The sequence below is a fragment of the Molossus molossus genome, unplaced genomic scaffold (genome assembly GCF_014108415.1).
Source record: "Molossus molossus isolate mMolMol1 unplaced genomic scaffold, mMolMol1.p scaffold_m16_p_18, whole genome shotgun sequence".
NCBI lineage: Eukaryota > Metazoa > Chordata > Mammalia > Chiroptera > Molossidae > Molossus > Molossus molossus.
The window spans coordinates 65,794,465-65,815,424 of NW_023425353.1; the positions used below are offsets into that span (position 1 = coordinate 65,794,465).

Consider the following 20,960-nt stretch of genomic DNA (forward strand, 5'->3'; position numbering starts at 1 on the left):
AAGTAGTGAGTATGTAGAGGAAAGGGCCCGGGCCCTGTGTGGGGCTGAGCCCTGAGGGCTGATGCTCCCACCGCCGCGGCCCCACCGCGCAGGGAGCTGCAGGGCCCCGGTCCTGCCTCTGGGAGTCTGCGGGGCCGCCCGGTCCTGCCTCTGGGAGTCTGCGGGCCGCCCGAGGGCAGCGGGAAGGCAGAGAAGGCAGAGACCACTCGTCTCACCGCCCAAGCGTGCGGCTGTCATTCGCCCAAGGCAGGGCCAGGCTGCGCGGGCCAGGTCGGGCGATGTGGGCGCGATTGGGGCGCACGCCGAGCAGCGAACCACCCCTTGGAGGAGGGCCTGCCGCAGAACCGGGCTTCGCACATGTGCAAAATGCATTTGGTCAAGATCAACACGGGGTTTGTCTTTTCCATTAAAAAAAGAAAACAAAAAACCAATAACTGCTTTTGGAAATAGAAAGAAAAACAAAACTGAGAACACTTCTCTCTCTCGCAGGATCAAGAAAGGGATGAAATACTGGTTTATACAATCCACTGTTGTATATAGCCTGAAAATAACACTTTTCATTAAAAAAAGAAAAATCAAGACGACCGTGAACACTCTGTGCTCCGGGGGGCTTGGATTTACCTGCCAGAAGTAAAAAGTACACTCGGGTCCGTGGGTGTCTTTAAAAAACGCCGAACTGGCTGAGCCGTTAGCAGAAAGAAGGGTCCTGAGCACAGGAGGCCCCACGGGACTCCCCGAGCCCTGCGCCTGAGCGCCCGGGCCCCTGAAAGTCCTGCACACGGGGACCTGGCGGTGGGCTCCGTCCGCCCCGGATGACGAGGGCAGCTCAGCCACCTGCCAGCCGGGGCCTCTGGACATCGGCGATGTCCGGGGAGGGCCCGGCGCCCTGCCCACCCGTGCCCGGGCCTCACGTGGACTCCAGGGTGTTCAGTGGGAACAGGTTGTGGTTGGTGGGCGTGGAGAAATGGAGCTGCTCGCCGGGTGTGTGGTTGTCACACGGGCTGCTGAGCCCCAGCGTCCGCTCGAAGTCCAGCAGCTGTCCCATAAAGTTGAAGTTGGGTGAGATGTTGGATTTTTTCCTCTTGACAAAGTCGTAGGCGTCATTGAGTGACAGGTTCATCTTCTGCATCAGGTAGGCCACAGTGACCGTCACCGAGCGGCTGATGCCTGCCAGGCAGTGCACCAGGACACCACACTTCTTGGAGCGGGCCTCGTCTGAAACACACAGGCACGGGTCAGGGAGGCACCTCCAAGGAGCCGCAGGCAGGGCTGGGGCACAGAGGGTGGCATGGTTACTGGCTGGTGCTGCCCCACTCTTGAGAGACCTGGTTAAGTCCCACATGAGTGGGACAGCAATTTGGGGTAGAGGTCGAAAGCATGACTGGGAGAGGGGTCTGCCATGTGTCAGCCAAGTCCCTGGACACCCCGTGCCTCCGTGTGCCCGCCTACAGGACAGGGCCCTCGTTACCAGCTCTGACAAGGGCCTGAGCCAAGGGCCCTGTGACGACGGGTCACTGCTGCTCGAGTGAGCTGCGGTGTCACCTGCCCTCGCAGGTCACCAGTTAAGCTAATTATAAATGAGGCGAAACGAGCCCCAGGCCACACAGAGGCTCCTCCTAAGTCATAGCATCCACCACGGCCAGCCACAGACATGCACCCCATGGGCACATCCTCCGCAGGGAACAGGGGCCCCAGCCCCACACTCCGCTCTGCCCTGCCAGCCAGTCCCCAGGGCTTAGCCCTGCTCCTGAATGGCCAGGGACAGGAGAGCCACGCCTGAGGTTTCACAAGTGGGATTCGCTTAAGTGGTACTGGACCCTCCCCGGCAGGCCCACAGGCCAGTGACAGTTCCCATCACTGCCAGCCCTGCCCGCACCCGTCTCGGCTTCCCCGTTCTGCTCCTCTGCCTCACACACAAGTAGGAGCTCGACAAATACTGGTTGAGCCACTGAACAACTCGGTCTCCGCCCCGGACCCAGGGCAGCTGCCCCTCTCTACACCATAGCTGTGCCAGGGGCACAGAACAACAAGAGGCAGCCCTGAGCCCTCCAGGTCCCCACATCCCTGTCCGCGAGCCCCGAGAGCCATGCAGTCGGCACAACCAGTGACTCCCACACCCACCATGACCACAGGTTCAGACTGTTCTGCAGCTGGTGCTCCCGCCTGCGGCCAGGCAGAGCTTCCCCTCCCCACCCCCACCCGAGAGTCCCCAGGGCTAAGCACGCAGTAGGTGCTTCATCCCCACTCGGGGCTAACTCGGGGTAAGACCAGCAGGAGGAGGGAGAGTTCTTGCGGCCTCACATAGAGCTATGTGGTCTGACCTTGAGATTTGGGGCAGAAGGGGGTGGTGGAGATGAGCCTCCAGTGGTGACACACCAGGATATGGGCAACGCCTGGCCCCCAAACCCACTCCCGTGTGATCCAAAGTGAAACCACTTCCGCCAGCTTTATTTTTAGCCCTCTCAGGGCGTGGCTGAGCACTGGGGGGCTGGTGCTGGAGCCTGTCCCACGTCCTCTGATGCTTGGGCCTCAATCCCTTCACGTGTCAAGTGGGGAACAATGTCCCCCCCCATTACATCCTGTTCTGGCCCCCTCCCCAGATGTAGAGGGGCCTCCAGGAAGGGGAAAGGCATGGGGCACCCCTCCATTTCTCCCACTCACTGGGGCAGCACCACCTCCCGGTGGCCCAGGTCCCGGCAGAGACGGACGCTCAGGGCAGCCCCAGCCCCTCCCCCAGGCCTCTGCTTCCTTCCTTCCTCCCGGCAAGGCACCTAGTTTTGGTTCCCAGTAAGCGGATGAGGCGGGGAAGCCTCCCACTTCCTGTTATTAAAGCTAGCCCAGCCCAGCTGACACCAAAAGGCCCTCCATCGGACACACCACCAGCATAAGACTGCCCTGGCCACCCCTCCTTGCCACCGGAGGCTGGGAAGAAACACTGGGTCACCAGGCTCAGAGAACCATGGTTCTCATTCACCCTGTGTCCCTTCCCAGCACCATGGGTGAGAGGGGAGGCCAGGGAAGATGATCTGCCATCCAACAGCCTCCAGCTGGCTGAGGAGGAAGCAGGATGAGGGGTTAGAGATAAAGTGACTCCGGAGACCAAGTCAGCTGAGGCTGGGACACAGCAGGCTCGGAGGGCTCTAAGCCAGACAACAGAGCACACTGCTCTGGGGAGGCCTTCCTCTGCCTCCCCCCACATTTTCTCTACACCCCCTATACTCCAAATAAACCCCACTGGCTGTGGGGAGCATCTGGGGCCCACCAAGGCGTTCAGGCTCCCCACATTCCAACAGCTGTCTATTTTGGGCAGGCCTTTGGCTGCAGACCACCCATCAGCCCCCTCAGGTACACAGTAAAGGCAAAGAGGCCCTGTGACAGCCCCATCCTGGAGAGACACGTGTGCTGAGGCGTGACGCAGAGCCAGTGAGACCCGTGGGAGGTCTGAGAGCTGTGATGTTTCAGCTTGCTCAGCCTGAAACAGCAGAGCCAGAAAAACCCAAGCTGGACAGAAGAGGCTATGAGGTGCCCAGGACTCAGGGGACTGCTTAGACCTGGAGGGCCCCGGTGACTCACAGCAGGCATGGGTACACCCATGGGCACACGCTGGCACATGCAGGGCACACACAGGCCTCAGCAGGCCCAGAGGTACCCAGTCAGGCACGGGCAACACCCAGAGTCCTGTACACACCTTGACATGCCTGCCCACCCACCCTGCCCAGAGCACAGCAACACCTACCAATGAAGCTGATGGCCTCAGGGAAGAACTGGGAGAGGTTCTGGCTCCAGTGGTCGGAGATGGGGATCTGCTTGTAGGTGAACTCGCCACCGTGCTCGAAGGCGTTGGGCAGGTTGGGCGTGACGTTGAGGATGTACTTGATGCCATACTTGCCGAGCACGTCCAGGTTGGTGGAGTCCTTGGCGCAGCCGAGGTAGAGGTAGGGCAAAATCTGGACGGGGAAGGCCGGCTGGCTGGATGGCACAGGGCTGCCGTCCGACTCGGTGGCACTGCTGGGCAGCTCTCGGTCTGATTCCCCGTCCGAGCAGTCCGAGCTGATGCGCAGGCCCCCCAGGCCCAGCACCGAGGTGGGCGGCGAGCTGCTTGGCGAGGACGAGCTGTCGACGTTGGTCTCGCAGTGCTCAGAGTACTCAGTCTGGAACTTGTTGAAACCACCTGTGGCCAGGGCAAGACAGGGCTGGGGTGAGAGACTGTCGATGCCACTGGCCAATGCCCCTCCACCCAGATGGGCTGCAGGAGACCAACCATGGTCATGGGTCCCCATGTCAAGCACCGTAACAACAGCCACCGTGGGCCATGCCAAGTATGTCACACATGTACCTTCTCATGTTTTTTCCACGTCTGTCCTATGACCCACTTCATAGATGAAGAAACTGAGGCCCCAGGAGAAGTAACATGCCTGAGCTCCATACTCTTACTCAAGGCTTCAGGGCCCCAGCCATAGCACCAGCTTTAAGGCACTTAAGGACAGGCCCCAGCTCAGCCCTCTTCTGCAGCTCCGTGCCCACCTGGCACACACGCTGCCCAATAATGGCTAAGTGATAAAGGAAAGCAGACAGCCCCATCTCAGGCCAGCACCTGTGGGTTTGCAAGCCTCTTATAGAAGAGACTGCAGATGCCAGAGCTGTGTCTGGGTTAGAGGCAGAGAGGGCCTGAGCCTCCAGATTTGGGAGTCTAGAGCTTGCCCCCCACCCCCAACCAGAGTCAGGGAGGGTAGTGTGACAGTATTGGTTGGTCCTTTCCCCCAGCGGGGGCAGATTCATAAAAGAGGTCCCAGCTCCACCTCTCCAGAACCCCCCTTAGAACATAAGTCCCCTCTAGCCTTAGACCCACAGAGTCAGAGGGCCACTGGGGGCCTTACAGGGACAAGACGGGAGCGCCTTGCAGCGAGGCATGGGCCCTGCGCCCGAGGGTGCCGCAGGCCTCCCCTCCCCTCCCGCCTGCCCGCCCGCTGCCAGCGAGAGGCCATTTTGGAATGTTAATTGGAAACACCGGCTGCAGCCACTCGCCCCCCCCCCCCCAGTGCTGCCTCCCCCTTCTGCAAGCTCAGGGGCAGCAGTTTGGGGACTGGGGGGACCCGGAAAACTAGGGCCAGGGCAAGGGATACTACTCACAGCCCCACCCAGATGCCTCCAAGCAGCGAGAAATATGCAGGAATACTCAGAGTCCCCCAACCCAAACCCTGGGGGCGGGGATGGGGCTGAGAAACGCTCTCATCTTGACCCTGGCCTTCCAGGGACATGCATTCCAGGCTGGAGAAGCTGGACTTCGGTGCCCTATGCCTTTGGGGGGGGGGTCCCAAGAGGGGCCCCTCCCTCCTCTGAGGGGCTCAGCTGGAAGTTGGGCGCTGCTATGGCGCCAACAACAGTTAAAAAGGAAAGCTCAGGCGGGGTAAAGTTTGTCCAGCCCCCAAAAAGGGGTGCACAGGAGGCCCCCCCACCAGGCTAAACCGCGGGGGCCGGGCTCCGGGGAGGGGCGGATGCGGGCCGGGGGCGACGTGGCGCCTGCGGAGCAGGCTGGGCGCGTGGAGAGAAAGCAGCCTCCGGCGGGGGCGTCGGGGAGCCTCGGGAGATCCCTAATCCCGGACGGGAGTCTCGTGGCCTCACCTTGGAGGTAGTAGGCCTGGCAGCCGTCGTCGCGCAGCTTCTGCAGGAGCAGGCCAAGCACCGAGGCGGGAGCGCCGGGCTCCGGCTGCCACTCGGCCGTGGCCTCGTCGTAGAGCAGCACGGTGGCCGCCTTGCAGCGCGTAGCGAAGCGCTCCTTGTCCGCGTGGTTGGGGATGATGGAGCGGATGGGCAGGTTGCCCTTGCGCAGGCGGCGCAGCATGAGGCCCGGGATGGCCAGGTTGATGGCCGTCTCGATATGCGACGACTCGAAGAGCTCGTGCGGCCGGCAGTCGAGCAGCAGCAGGGACGCGCCGCCGCGCGCCTCCAGCTCCTCCTGCAGCCACTCTGCGCTCTTGCACGGCATGGCCCCCGCACCCGTCGCCGCGCCCGTGCCGGTGCCCGCGCCGGACCCCGCACCGGGCTCCGACCCCGCCCCGGTACCCCCAGCCGCCGACGTCCCCGAGGCCGACATGTGCGCCCGCGCTGGGGGGCCACGGAGCTGGTTTTTCATGTGGAGCGCGGGTGGCCCGGGCCGGGGCCGGGCAGCCCTGCCCAGGGACGGCGCCCCGGCCGCGCGGGCCCCAGCCGCGTCTCCGGGCGCCCGCCTCCCGCCGAGCTGCGCGCCCTCCGCCCCGGCCTCCCGGCCTCCGTCCCGCCCGGCCCTCCGCGCGCGCCGCGGCCTGACAGCCCCAATTAAACGGCGGCTCCGGCGGTCGCGCGCCGAGGCGTCCTCCGGGGGGCGGGGCCGCGGGGCCGGCGTCTGGGCTTAAAGGCGCCGCGCCGCTGCCGCCCCTCCCCACGGGGTACGCGGGCGCGCTCGCGGCCCCGGGTGCCCCGGCCCTCGCCCCGACTCAGCGCCGCCGCGGTCTCGCCCTGCCCGGAACCGGCTGTGACCCGCCTAGAGGGCCCGGCACGACGCCCTCCTGGGTCCCGTGCCCGCGCTCCCAACGCTACAGGGCCCTACCGCGAAAGGGGGCTTTGGGGGCGTTCTGCACTGGGCGTCCCCTCCCCACACGAACAGACGCTGAGTCCCCCCGCGATGGGGCGGTCACGCCGAGCCCACCTCCCCCTTCCTGCCAACCCCCCCATTCATTCTCTCGGCGAGTTCATTCAACAAAAGGAAACTGACCGCCTACTACGTGCCAGGCTCTGTGCTTAGGCGGTCACCGTTTCAGGTGACCACATCGTCCCTGCGGTGGCCACAGGCTCCGAGACCCGACAGAGGTCTCACCCCAGTAGGCCCGATCGGAAATCAGCCCCTGGGCCACTGGCTAAGTAGGACGGCCCAGGCAGGCCACCCTCGTTGGGCAGGGGTGGAGAAATCCTGGAAAGGACCAGTCCTAGGGAGAGAGCGCGAGCCCTTTAAGAAAGCTTTCCAAGCGGGGTGGTGACAGGCGCCGAGTGAAGCGCCACGTGACTTTTGCACTGGGGCGGGTGGGCGGGGGAGCGCTCCTTTAGGATCGGCTCTCCTTCGCCTACCCCCTTCCCCACGCACCAATCAACTTTCGCGGTAGGCGGGAGCGCGTTGTGCAGATGGCCAATCGCGGCCAAAGGAGAGCGTGGAGGAGGAAGGCGGGGCTCGCCGCCGGTCCCACCCAGCGCGGGAAGTGGGCGGGGTCTGCGCGAGCGGGCTGCACCCGCTCGCTTGCGGGCGGGGCGGAGGAGGTGAATGGATCCGCAGGTAGCGCTGGAACAAAGCGGCTCCACTCGAGCGGCGCGCGTGCGCAGGGCCTGCCGCGCTTTCCTGCAGTCACGGTGCACGCCCGCGTAGGGCTCGCGGCTGGACCCCGGGGTCCGCCCAGTGCGTCCCCTGTCCGGCAGCGTGCCCCCACCTCCTTCGGCTTAGCCTCCCACTCTGCCCGAGGCTGGCCCGCCCACCGCCACCTTGCCTCCGCCCCCGCTGGAGGGAGTCGCGGTCAGAGGTGTGGGGCGGTGGCGCTGAGATTTGCCGGATGGGGGCCTCTGTGACCCGGGGGATGTGAGCTTTCCGATGACCCGAAGGCACGGAGCAGGGCGGCCCTGCAGCAGTCCCGCTCCCCCAGCCTTCCCTGCGAAGGACAGTCCACTTGAAGGGCTTCGCCCCGGCCCGCAGGGCTGTATCGCAAAGCAGCAGGGGTCTTGCCCACAGTCCCGGCCTCAAAGACCGCAGGTTGCAGTCAGAGATGGCCTGGCCACCTAGGGTTGTCCTGGGGTTGTTAGGCAGAGCCTACTTCCCGGGGGTCCTAGGACCCGTGGAGAGAGCTTCCGGGGCCTGAGAGGCCGGACCGGATTCTGCCCTGCCACTCGCTGCCCTGTGGTGTGGTTGTCACCTCTCTGGACCTCAGTCTCCCAGAGGAAGGAGTGTGCTGGCCAGGGCAGCACCCAGCCAGGGCAGCACAAACCTGCCCGTTTGGGAGGGTGCTGCTCCCAGGCCAGGGCAGGTGCTGGGTGTCAGGGATGGAGGCAGCACTCTAAAAGGAGCCTGAGGACCCCCAGGAGGGAGGGGACCTGCTGGCCAGGGAATCGGTCCTCAGAAGCTGTTTGAGGAGCTTCTGCCCTACCAGTGCCTGGAGAGGAACTGGCCACCGCTCTCACTAGTGGGGCACAGCTGTAATGGAACCTCCCCGGCAGGCACCCCGCAGTCCCCATCCCTGGAGAGAAGACCGGCACATTAGCTTGTGATGGCTGCCTTGTCTCCCCCTCTGCATTCCTCCAGTGGGGACCTACACCCTGGAGGGGAGGGCTGGGGGAGTGTGGGGCTGGAATGACTCCCCGGGGTACGGATGTAAAGAGGAGGGTTTGGATGAGTACAGGAGTGAGAGCATATGGGGACAGGGTGGCAGTGGAACCAAAGGGGTGGAGAATTAACATGGCCCTATGTGGGGCCCTAGGCCCCCATCATCCGGGTTCCTGGTGGAAGGAAGCCCTGCCTCCTGCCTCGAACAGCTAGACACAATGCATAGACTGGATAAAAGAGAGCTGCCCTTGGGTGTGTGGGGCAGGGGTGAGGGGGCCACAGAAACCCTTTGACTTACAAGGCCCAGAGCACGACAGGAGCTTGCCCTTGGTCAGACGGCAAGAGACTAGAGCTGTCCCTGCCCAGGGACTTGCCCTGCAACTGTGAGCCTCCCGAGGATGCTGGGAGAAGGAACCTGGTGCCCTGGACCAGGCCTGGAGATCAGGGACATTCCTTCTTTCCAGGAAGGTGGCCTTTCCTACCCTGAGGATTCAGGCTTCCTCTCACCTGCAGCCCCCAGGAGAGGCCCCTGCTCACCAGGCCCATTCCTCCTCCTGCCATCTCTGCCTCACCCCTGTTCACCCAGGTGCCATGCGGAGCCCATGCGGCATGTTGGGAGCTGCCCTCCTGTCTGTACATGTCCAGCCCCTGAACCACACAGTGAAGGGACCATCCCAGCAGGGCAAGGCTTGGCCTAATGGTGGGACTTTTGATGTGGACCAAGCAGACATGAACTGGTGTGCACTCCTCATACACATTCTACATGACTTAGGAGCTGTGTCACCAAGAATAGTTTACGCATCTTGGAAGCAGACTTTCCTTTTTCCACTGGTGTCCACGCATCTCTTAGAGACGGGCCACCATGTTTTGAATGGCATTTGCTGGGGGGGAGGGGAGGGGAGAAGAGCCGGTCAGTTCCTTGCCCGCCCGGCCTAAGAGGCTAGCACAGACTTAGGGTGAGCTCCTGCTTGCTTCCAGCAGGGCAGCTTTCCAATAAGGTCCATTTCACATTCCCCTGAGTGCAGAGCAGGTGGGGGCAGGGGCTGGGCCCTCCCGCCCATGATGCCATGATGCCAGCTTCTGACCAGGGCAGCTCCACCACGCTGGGGAGGTGTGCCGTCAGAGCCCTGCCTGAGACCCAGACTGGGGGGGGGGTCACTCTGCTTGCCCCTGAACCTTGGGACAGCTTCTTACGTGTCCCTTGGTGAGGTGCCTGCCTGGGTGACAGTCAGGACAGGAAATGTCTAAGCAAGGACAAGAGTGGACTGTGAAAGACCTGGCAAGTCTTCTGCCCTGGACAGAGCTCCTGGACGTACACACCAATGCATGTGCATGGACACACGCACAGTGCAGGCACAAACACATACAGACCTACCTATCTAGCTATGTATGCTCACGGGCACATATGTGGGTGTACAGAAATACATAGGTACAGACCTGTGCACGAGTGCAGAAATATACAACTCATACATGCACGCACACTGTATGCACCCTCACAGACAGACGCTGTATGTCTGGGCACTTGCCACTCTTGTTGGAAGGGTGCCCATAGAGGGGTTGTTAGCCAGGTGCAATCCATGCTCCCCTCCCCCAGCCCTCCAGTCACCTGGGCTCACCCTGCCCTGTTGCTGTTGTTGGGATCCCAAGGAGACAGGTTCTGGATGGAGTGATGGTTGATGCCGATATGGCAGGGAAAGCTGTTGCCCGGGACAACTCTGGTGCTAGGGAGCCACGTGCCTGTTCGTGTCCTCGTGCCCTGCCCAGGTGAATGGGGTAGAGGGGTAGACAGGACAGGAAAATCAGAACAAGACCTGGCAGGGTGGCGGCTAGGGCCCGGGAGATGGGGAACTCCCCCAGCTGCTGGAAAAGACAAAGGGGGAAGAATGAAGACGGTGCCCCTCCATTTGTGCGCAGACCTTTCCTGAGCACCTGCTGTGGCCAGGGACTGTGCCGGATGGTGAGCGCGACCTCAGAGGGGGATGAAACGGAAATAATTCCTCCTTCAACCAAGCTCTTCAGCCAGCAGTGACAGCAGGCCCTCGCCCCCCCCCGCCCCCCGTGTGAGTTCCCGTGGCCCCTCTCCGAGCCGCATACCCAGCCAGCCCACTGGGTCAACCTGAGGATGGGAAACAGAGACTAACGCTCACCACTCGGCAAAGCTAGGTCCTCGGCAGACATCACTAGTTAATCACGGCACTGTCTCTGTCGCCATCTGCTTGCTTCTAGACCCTTCTAAGCAGGTGCAAACAGCTGACTGACTATGGTAGACAAGGCAAATAAAACCTATTCGTTAAGCCTCAATTCATAGCCAGACCAGCCAGGGCCCCCCTGTCCCCACCCCCAGCACTTCACCCTGACCTCCTCCTGCTCCCTGCTGTGCCCTAGACACAGCACCCTGCCCCCACCCTCTGCAATCAGCCTGTTTTTGAGGGGTCACCACCTCAGACTACCCTACCTCACCTCATTCTCTGTGGGGCCCTGTGTGCCACCCTCCACCCATTTAAGGGCAGTTTGGCCTGGAGGGGTCTGGGGCGGGGCAACCAGGCCTGCCTCATGGCCCCACCCTCCCTCCACTCCAAGCTCTTGTCCGTACAGGTTCCTCCAAGGGGGCCGGGGCCCTGCTGGGTCGGTTGGCCTGGGCAAGTAAGCTTTTCAAGCTGTGCTCGGGCTGACTTGGGACTGGCGTCAAGCAGGCCTGGTTTCTGTCCTGGCCCGAAGGTCACTCCCCATGTTGCAGTGTTTACACCCTCAGCCCTGCTTCACCCCAGTTTCCAGTCTGTTCTACAGATGGGAAAGCTGAGGCCCAGGAAGGGAAATGTCTAGCCCCAGGGCCTGGCTCCCGCCCAAGCCGGTTACTCACTCACCCACTGGGCCTGGGCTGAGTCATGGTGGCCCAGGTGATGGGAAGGAAACACAAACAGAGCGAGTGGGAGGAATGGGCTGAGGGCGGATGTGCCTGCCTGGGGTTCCCAGCTAGGAGCTCCCCACCACAGGCTTCGGGCTTCCTAGGCAGGTGCACACCTGCCTTTCCAGTCCGGCTCCTCTGACTCCAGGTCCAGGCCGTGTATCAGCCCTGGGGGGGCTGTCAACCCATTTGGCAGCCGGGGAAACGGAGGCCCAAGGTTACACAAATTAAGCTGCGGCAGAGGGCTGGGCCCCAGACTGAGAGCTCAGGGGGTCCCAGCTGGCGCTCTCTGTGGCTGCAGGATCTGAAGGAGGGGCCCCTTGCTCTACCCGCTGTTCCATGTCCGGGTGGCAGGGCCCAGCAATGCAGGGAGGGGACACACGGGAGGCATGGACAGCCACGCACCGCACCTGGGGCGGGGGGCTATTCGTGTGCAGCTCCGGCACGGTCAGATGCTCTTTCCACACCCACGTCGCTGACCCTCCCCAGGACCCAGGCCCTGGACCCAGGCCCATCCTCTCTCGCATCCACAGTCCAGGCCCTCTTACCTCTCCCTGGACCATCTCGCCAGCTCCTCTCAGCTCGCTGCTCCATCCTCACAGTCCGTGCCCCTTATGCAGGCAGAGGGATCGGGGAGAATGTGAATCGGACCTGGTCCTCCCCTGCTCCGAAGCCTCCCACGGTTCCCAGCACAGAGCCCCCTGTGGCTAGCATGGCCCTGGGTGATCCGGCCCTGCTCCTCCCCCCTCCTGGCCTCTCCGATCACTGCCCCCAACCCAGCCCCCTCATTGTTCCGCCTGCTCTCTCTCTCCAGGGCCTTTGCACCCACTGGTCCCTCTTCTCGAATCTTCCCCTCCTAGCTGTTTCCTTTGACTACGTTTTTTTTTTTACTTTTTTTTTTTTTGTATCCTCACCCGAGGACATTTTTTTGATATTTTGTTCAGATAGAGTGGGAGGGAGAGAGAGAGAGAGAAACATCGACGTGAAAGGGACACATCAAGTAGTTGCCACCCGCACAACCCAACCAGGGCCGGGGACACACTGCAACCAGGCACATGCCCTTAGCGGGAACCGAACCCGGGTCTCTCGGGACCGCAGGCTGGCACTCTAACCGCTGAGCCAAACCAGCTAGGGCCCTTTGACTACGTTTTAATCCTTCCCCAAACCCACCCGTCCTCCAGGGTCAGAGAGGGCACCTGGGACATGACTGAGCCGAACTGGACCCCAGCCTCCTTTTAGACTCTTGTCAGCACATGGTCCTGTGATTTCAAATGCCACTGGCTCTCCCTGCCACACGGGATGATTCTGGAAGCTTCTCACTTGCATTCCCCACGTGGGCCTCAGCCGGTCCTGCATGACCTGCCCAGATTCAGATTCTCTTGCCAGAGGCTCCCACCGTGCTTGTCCTGGCCTCAGGCTGCAGGTCACCATTTCCAGTTCAGCAAGGGCTCCTCTCCCATCCAGGAGCTGCTCATCCTCCCTGCTCAGATGGAGCCCAAACTCCCTGGAGCCCCAAGCCTGGGTTCCAGTCCTGCACACTGCCACCTTAGTGGATGGGCCGGGCTGGGTGGGGGCCCTGACTCTGCTGGGAGCCCCATTTGCTGGCACTGAGGCCATGGAGGGCCAGGCGCTGTTCAACTGCCCCTGGAAGCCAGGCAGGCTGGGTTCAATGTCCTTGAAACTCAGAGGAAGGCAGAACAAGAGGGAAAGCCCAGGCGAGCCCAGGTGGGCCAGTCCCCTGCCCCCAAGCCACAGGTGAAGGCCAGACCCTTTGACTTTACATCCCCTCCCCGGACCGTCTATCTGGGCTGATGTCCCCTCCCTCTTATGGCACCACAGGCCTTCTGGCAGCACCCCGCGTCCACACAGGGCTCTGAGGGATGGATCAGGGCTCTGGGGAGCAAGTGTCCTTAGCTGCCTGCCCTTCTGGCCGCCAGTTCACCCTTGGATGTGCTGCCCTGACCCTCGGAGGCCACCTCTGCCAGAAAGGTGGCTGGAGCAGGCCTGGGGGCAGGTGGGCACCTCGGGCAGGCGTGCCCAGCCAGGGGAAAGGCAGGGGCAGCGGCGGCGGCGGGGAGGGGACCGGGTTCTGTCTTTGCCCAACAGCCTGTGGTTCTGGGTTAGGAAGGCCAGCGTGGCAGGCTCCTTGCAGGAAAGCCAGTCCAACCTGTGAGGCTGGGAATCCCGGGGCACCTGGCGGGCGGATGTGCCAGGGGCCGGGGCTGGGTCTGCTTTGGGAGGGCCAACAGGCAGGTGCTAGTCGGTCTCTCTGTAGCTGCCAGGCCTAATTGGCCTCATTAGCATCTGCCTGCTGCCCAGGCCTGTCTGCTCCTGTCCCCTGCGGCCCACACAGCCCTGTTTTTCAGGAATCCTCCCATGAGGCATTGACGGTGACAGTGACGGTAACCATGTCACCATGATGAGGCTGGGGAACGTCCTGGGAGCTGGCTGGCTGGTCCAGGCCTGAGGTTTCGAGGTTGAGGCTCAGTGCCCAGCCCACCCCACCCCAGGTTTCACGGGCAGTACCAGCCTACACGGGCTCAGCACCTGCCTGGAGCTGGAACCGCGGTTCCCATCGCCAGGGGGGCAGCACCAGGAAGCCTGGGCACTCTCCTTCCTGCCCGGCCCCTCCCAGCCCGACTCCTGCCACAGGGGCATGGGCCCCAGGACCTGGGAGACTCCCTCCCTTCAAAGACAAGAGTCTCCTGGGAGAGGAGGGCCCAGCAAACCGACTCCCAGGGCTCCTGACAGCCCGCGGAGCAGGGACTGGGGACCAGGAGCCAGCTCTGCCCGAGGCCCCGCCCACGTCCCTGGTCCAGCCAGGGCTTCCGCAGTCTCCCCTCAGAGAGCACTGCCCTGACCCCCATCTGCAGACCACAGCCTCTGGCCTGAGCCCTCGGGGCAGCGCAGAGCCCAGGCCCGGCCTGGGTGAGGTATGGCGAGGCCGTCTGGCCGGAGCTGCAGTCGTCCTCAGACATCTTCCCAGGAGCCTCCCCAGCCTCCCCAGCACCACCAGGCCTGGCCCGAGAACTCATGCTGGGGAGCGGGCTGGATCCCCAGGCCATGCACTAGCAGATGTGAACCCCAACAGAGCTGGGGACACAGTCCACTTCCTGCTGTAGAATCGGGTGGTCCCTGGAGGTGCCTCAGCCTCTTTCGCTACAAAATGGGGCAAAACCTCCTGCCTACCTAGCTCCAGGGGTGCAGGGCAGCCAGGCAGGTTCTGCATTGGAACTGTCAGGGGGAAGGGGCTCTCTGGCTCCAGAGTGGGCACAGAGCCCCAACCGCACCCGGGCACTGCAGGCAGCAGGAGTGGCCTTGGCCTGGCACCTGCTCTAGGCAAGGTCAGGCGCCGCCCACCTGCCAGGCCCTGCACTGGACATAGCAGACAGTCCTATGTGGCCCTCAGATGACCACGGTACAAGTGGGCATGTGTGTTGGGCCAGGGCATGGGTGAGATGTTGGGGGCAGGGGGCGGAGACTGGGGAGCTTGACCTCGAGACCTGGTTCTAACACTGACTTGCTCACTGGCCTCCCCTCCCTGGGTCTCAGTCTCCTCCTCTATAAAGCGGGTGCAGTATACCACGTCAGCCGTCTGTGAGGCAGGAGGGAACATACCGCGTGAGAGGCCCGCCCTGGAAGGAACCCCTGCCCTTGGGAAGGCCAGGGAGTGTGGGCAGAGGGGCTGAGGACAGAGGCTGGCCCTGGGAAATGGGGACCGGAGACAGAGCATCGATTCTGAACCCAGAGCCGGGCTGCCCAGCCTGAGGCTGTGGTGGTGGGGGCGGCACCTGGACGCGCCCCACCCCCGGGGCTTGCCCGTGCAGGTCCCATCCCCAGGGCCAGGCTCTGCCCACCAGCCTCGGCCTCTGCGCCTGCACCTGCCCTCCCATGAGGAAGGGAGGAGATCTGGATCGCCAGGGCCCTGGCATGGCTCAAGCCTTGGGCTCGCCAGCCCCTGCTGCCCCCTGCTCACCTCCTTAGCTCTCATCCCACTCAATCCCACCCTGGGCTCAGACCCAGCAGAAAACAGCCCCTTCTCTGACCTCAAGGAGCCTTTCCCATCAGGGGCTCTGACCCATGCCTCCTGCCCGCTCGGGGCTCCTCCTGGACCACTGTCCTGGGATCCGTGGAACACCAGGCCTGCTGGGTGCATGCACCTCGATACAAAGGTTCGCGGGGTCAAGTGTCTGGGAGGGCCATGAACCGTGGCCCTGGCTGCACAGCACAGGAGCACGTTAAAGGCTCTGACAAGTACTGCAGGCCCAGACCTGGCTTTATTGTGTTCACCTGGCATTTCCCTAACTGGTGACCACAGATCAGTGTTCGCATAACCTCTACCACCAGCTCAGCTCATGGGACCGTGCCCTCAGTGCATCCTTCAGGAAAAGTGGCCTTATGTTGCCCAGGAGCTGTTCATGCCACGTTTCTCTTCTCTGGGTCCCCCTTTGCATTTTCAGACGGGAAGCTGAGGGTCATCAAGGTTGCGGCTCAGAACCCCACACTCTGCTCCAGCCCACTGCCGCAGGTCCAGCTGCCCCCGTGGGATCAAAGTGCACTTGGCCTGGCTCCTGGGGAGGCTGGGATGATGAAATCGGCGCTGGAGAGGGGAGCCGGACGCCTGGCCGTGCGTCCGTCCCCTGGCTTCAGCCAGCTTCTGGCCATCCCCCTCCTGTGGTCTCTAGCTGGAGGCTGCACAGGGCGACACGGGCCAGACGGTGCCTGCTCCAGCTCTCCGCATGGGGGCTGAGGACAGGCCCCTCCCCACATCCAGGCGAGTTGGGTTACGAGCCCTGAGGGTCTCCTAATGAGTTCCATAGGCAGCAGATGCCTCGGAGAGGAAATGGGAAGGGGCTGGGGAGGGGAGAGGGGCCTGAGTCAGGGCGGAAAACATGTGTTTTGGAGGAGGAAGAAGGGAGGAGGGAGGGAAAGGGCAGAGGAGCCAAGAGTCAGGGAAGACTTTGTCCCTGGAAATCCTTGCCCCCCCGGACTCCCCTTCCCGAAAGGTTGATTCCAGCCTCCCTGGAAGGCCCCAGTGGTCTGCTGGGGTGGGAGAGACCCCTTAGAAGGCCCAGGCCTCTCTTCCAGGCAGAGAAGCCCCAAGTCCCTGGCTCTGCTCGGCTGGGTCTGAGCCATTAGGAGCAGAACGGAACCAGGCAGGCGGGAGGGTCCATGGCATTAGGGAGCCCCACTGCCCACCACAGCCAGTCGGCCAGCAGCACCACGCTCAGACCCAGCCCAGCGCCCCAGCCTTAACCGAGGGAGGCTGGGGTACAGTGGGGCCGCTGCTCCGGCCAGCCCTAACCCCCGCCTTTGCCCCCTCGGCTAGCAGGCGGGCAGGGGGCCTGGCTTGTGGGCTGGTTGCCCCTCCCTCCCTCCCTCCCTCCCTCCCTCCCTCTCCAGTGGGGGCCGTGCATGGGCACCCAGACTGGCCTGGCAGCTGGAAGCCTCATTAGGGAAAGGCTGTGTGGGAGCCAGGCTGATGTGGGGTGGGGGGTTCAGGGAGACCTGTGGCGGTTAGGGAGCGGAGCCTGAGGGCCTTACAGGTTCCCCTCACGGGTCCCCCTTGCAGGAGCACTAGTCAAACCCCAGGTTTCTAGCTGGCCAGCTAGGGATGAGCCTGCAGCTGGCAGGACTCTGACGCTGGGGGCCGCCCTTCCGCCCCCACCCCCAGCCACCTGGCAGGTCGTGGTTCCGAGCCCAGGACGGACAAAGCCTGCTCTCAGGACTCAGAGTGAACTGTGAGCAAATCCTCCCAGCAACCCTACGAGGCCACTCCTGCTCTTACTCCACGCTATGGACCAGGAGACCAGGGCACCAACTGAAGCCAGAGCATTCCTGGCGGTGGGAATGGCAGGTGCAAAGGCCCTGGGGCTGGAACTTGCCTGGCATGGCTGGGGGTGGGGCATGAGGGGAGAGTAACTGCGGTAGATGGGGGTGGGGACAGGCAGGATGCAGGAGGGGTCATAGCTGTGGTGGGTGCTGTGGCCTGTCCTGGGAGGAGGCTGGGAAACCACGAGAAGGCTTTGAGCAGGGATGGCATGAGCCGTCTTACAAGTTTCCTTTTTATTACTTATTTTAATCTTTCTGCTATGTGGAGAACAGTGGGGTGGCACAGGGCAGAGTGGAGACCAGGCAGGAAATGAGGCCACCTCCCTGCAGGTCCTGGCTCCCGGGGGGGGGGGGGTGCTCCAGGATGGCCCGAGTGGCGGCAGGCCCGAGCTTCCGGGGGACATGGAAAGGGCCCTCACCTGCCCTGCCCTAGCCTGAGGCTCCTTTCCCCCACCACAGGGGCCCGCAGGGCTGAGGACCCCACACCAGACGCACTGTCTCCAACAGTAGACTTCAGGTTATCTCGGGGGGCACGGGTGTCCTCATGGGCCCTCACAAATGACCCTACTCCTGAGCACACCCTAACTACTGGGGAGCTGGACCCCACCCAGGGCCAGGGCACCCTTGGGAACAGAGGTCAGCGTCACAGTCCCAGCCAGGAGTCTCACTGCAGCAGCCCAGATGAGGGCCGGCCCGCGGCAGGAACGTGGTTTCTCGCGAGCAGCACGCGCTCTGCCTGGGGCCTGGGAGGACTCGGCGCTTCTCCTGCCCTGAACCCAGGGGCTCCCGGGAGCCGGACCTGGAGCAGTGGTCATGGCAGAGACGTCGGGGCAGAGCGGGGGTGGGAATGCGCTGTCTTGGGGGGCACAATCAGCGCTCCTGAGCCAACCCTGGGACAAGGGCATCTTTGGGGTGGCTCTGGCTGGGGTCAGAGTTTGAGGGGCTCAGTGCAGAGCGGGGGTAGAGCATCACAGGAGTTTTGGGAGAACCGGTGAGTCTACAGACCTGCCCGGCCAAGGCAAGGCCCTGCGCTGGGGGTGGGGGGGGGCAGGGGTCTGGAAGAGGCCAGCTGAGCACGTGCAGCTGCGTGCACCTGGGCCAGGCCTGCGCCCCGGACAGGTGGCCTCCATCAACGTGGGCCAAGGTGCTCAGGGCCGTCCACGCTCCGAAGTCGGTCTGGCCTCCGGGTGCCCAGCCGGGGAAGGGTGCAGACGGGCAGGTGCAGTACCACTGGCTCCTACAGCCAGGCCTCTGCCCCCAGGCACCCCGGAAGAGCTGGGGTCCTCCTTTCAGGAGCACGCACTGTGCCTAGAGAGAAGCCTGGGCCAAGACGGGCAGCCTCAGGACGCGCTGCCCCGGCTCCCTGGAAGCGCCCCCGGCAGCGGGCTGGGGGCTCGCTCTCCTCAGGCTGAAGCACAGGAAGCTCCCCGACGGCTTCGCCCAGGCTCTCGCCCTGGCTTGTCTCATCTTGCAAATGGCTGACGGCCCCGGTCCCGGGCCTTCCTGTTAGGAGGCAGGGTGACACCGCTGGAGCAAGGCTCTCCAAGGGGCTGAGCGAGTGCGCCCAGGTGCCGGCCACCAGCCGGGGTGAGCCCACCGGGCCCGGGACAAGGCCTTGTGCCGGACCGAGATGCGCAAGCAAGTGCGATGATGCCCCGGGCACCGGCGTCACCCGCCCACCACGGCTGCCTTGCCAAGGTGGCCCCTCAGCAGCCGGCGGGTGGAGTGGGGTGCTTGGCGAGGACCCCGGCTTGGAGCAAATCATTTTGGAAGAGAGGTTAATGGCAGGGAGCGGGGCACAGGGCAGATGACTCAGCGTGCTCCCGCTGGCTCAGCAGCCGTTTCCGGGATTCCGGGCAGTCACACCCGCCCACCCGAGCCTGCGGGGCCTCGGTGACAGCAGCAGAGGTGGCCTTGCAGGGCTTGCTCCCGCAGGTGACAGGGGCTGCCCTGAGCCCTACGCCCCCCCCCCCGGGATGCCCATAGCAGGGACCACTGGACCAGTGACCATGGCTCTGGCCACCTGGAATTTCGGGGCCAGAGGGACCCTGGGTGCACCATGGACACATGGACAAAGTTCCAGGGAAGGGCCCACAGGACAAGGTGTGTGTGGGTGTGGGTGTGGGTGTGGGGGGTGCGCACGTGTGGTTACCCCCACCAGTTTACATTGAATAACAGTAGTGGGGCTTCCAGGGACAAATACCAGCACCCCCCACCCCAGCCACTTCCCACATCCCTGGCAGACCCCCACACCACCGTGTCTTTGGAGACGGCCCCTCCCGGGGCTGCTGCTCCAATCAGCGGAGCCCTAGCTCCCAGGAGCTCCAGCTCCGGAAGCCACAGGACAGCCAGCACGAGGGATGACAGGGCCGCCCCACTAGCTGCACCCCCAGAGCAGACTAGGGTTGCACTCTCCACAAAAGCCTCCAAGGATGGGAGCCGTGGCCGCCGCAGCAACTGACGGCCCCCGCCTGCCAAGTCGAACAGGCCTGCCAGCTCCCCTACACGCTGGGGGGCCCCAGGGGTGCACGCAGCAGCCTCTTCCCCACCTACAGCTCTCGGGAAGCACGTCGTCATGTCATGTCATCGTGTCGTCATGTCATTGACAGCGGCCCGTTGTCCTCGTGGGCCCGGTGGGGTGGGGAGCGATGGGCACAGCACGTGGGTGAGTGCGGCACCCAGCTCGCGACCACCTGGAGGGACTTACCGCCACCACTCACCACAAGAACCGGAGGCTCAGAGAGGTCATGTCAACGTGTCGAGGTCACACAGCGGGCCAAAAGCCTTCAGCCTGACCCGGCCTTCAGCTCTGCGTCCCCGGCCGCTGGAGGCAGCTGCCTGCTCTCGTCCGTCGGCCGCCTCGCGGGAGCTCCCAGGCTGCTCCCACAGGAAGCCGCGGCAGCTGGAGCCGTACTAGCCGAGTGGCACTGACAGCTCCTGGGAAGCTCTGACTGTCCCCCCACGCCCCCAGGGCAGGTGCACTGGAGGACGAACCGGCCCGGCTGGCTGGGCCCCAAGCGGAATGCTGAAGGCATGGACACCAGACATGGGGCAAACACGCCTGCTTTCCTGCACGGACGCAGAGGGAGGAGCCTCGGGAAGCCCCCATGAGCCAGTGGAAATGCGGTGCCTGCAGGTCCCAGTGGAAGCTGGCTGAGGCCAGCCAGGAGGGAGGTGGCATGCAGGGGCTCTGGCTGTCCCTGCTCCCCCAACACCCTGAACGGCTGAAAACAAGGGTGCCCTGGCCTCAGAGTTGATCCTAGCAGGGACCTCCCAAGTGGCCATCATCATTTTCACTGTATGGGCCCTGGGGACGGGGCTGATTAGGCCTCTCAGAACGAGCCATTTCTACAACAACCTCAATCAAGTCCATTTTAATTCTGATTCGTTTGCCCTGGTGCACACAGAGGAGGCCACCAGGGCCCAGGCAGAGCGGAAATCAAGCCACTGCAGAGCCAGTGCTCAGTCCTGGACACACCAAGTCAGATGGGCCCACGCTGGGGCCTCCGTCCGAGTAGAGAACAGTCCTGGGTCATCCATCCGGGAGCCATCGTGTCTCAGCTGTGATGGCGGGGACAGTGGTCACAGGGTAGGAGGGACGAAGCCCAGCAAGGCAAATGAAACAAGGGCTTGGAGCTACCTCCTCTGGGAACTGGGCTCTCGGGATTCTCAAGACTGAAGCAGCTCACGTTCCCCAGCAGCTCCTTCCCCTCGAACCAGCTGGGGCCCGCTGGGCAGGTGTGGGCCCCAGGTACGGACAGCTGGGCAGACCGGCACAAGCCCCAGGCTCAGGGTGGATGTGATTCCCGCTGGGCTGAGTCCCACAGTACAAACCCCAGCCCGCCACCCCCCCCAATCAACCGAGCTCCTGGTGCCTGCTCCCGG

The 20,960-nt window shown here is 63.5% G+C and overlaps 1 protein-coding gene across 1 annotated transcript; it reads right to left on the minus strand.

The window, feature by feature from the left end:
• Positions 1–251: 251 nt before the first annotated feature.
• On the minus strand, positions 252–6,133 carry DUSP7 (dual specificity phosphatase 7). The gene is made up of 3 exons (XM_036267539.1): positions 5,623–6,133; positions 3,737–4,171; positions 252–1,215 (listed from the first exon to the last, which is right to left on the minus strand). Exons 1-3 carry the CDS (start codon positions 6,131–6,133, stop codon positions 908–910), a joined length of 1,254 nt encoding a protein of 417 aa, XP_036123432.1. The 3' UTR covers positions 252–907.
• Between the last annotated feature and the right edge of the window lie 14,827 nt (positions 6,134–20,960).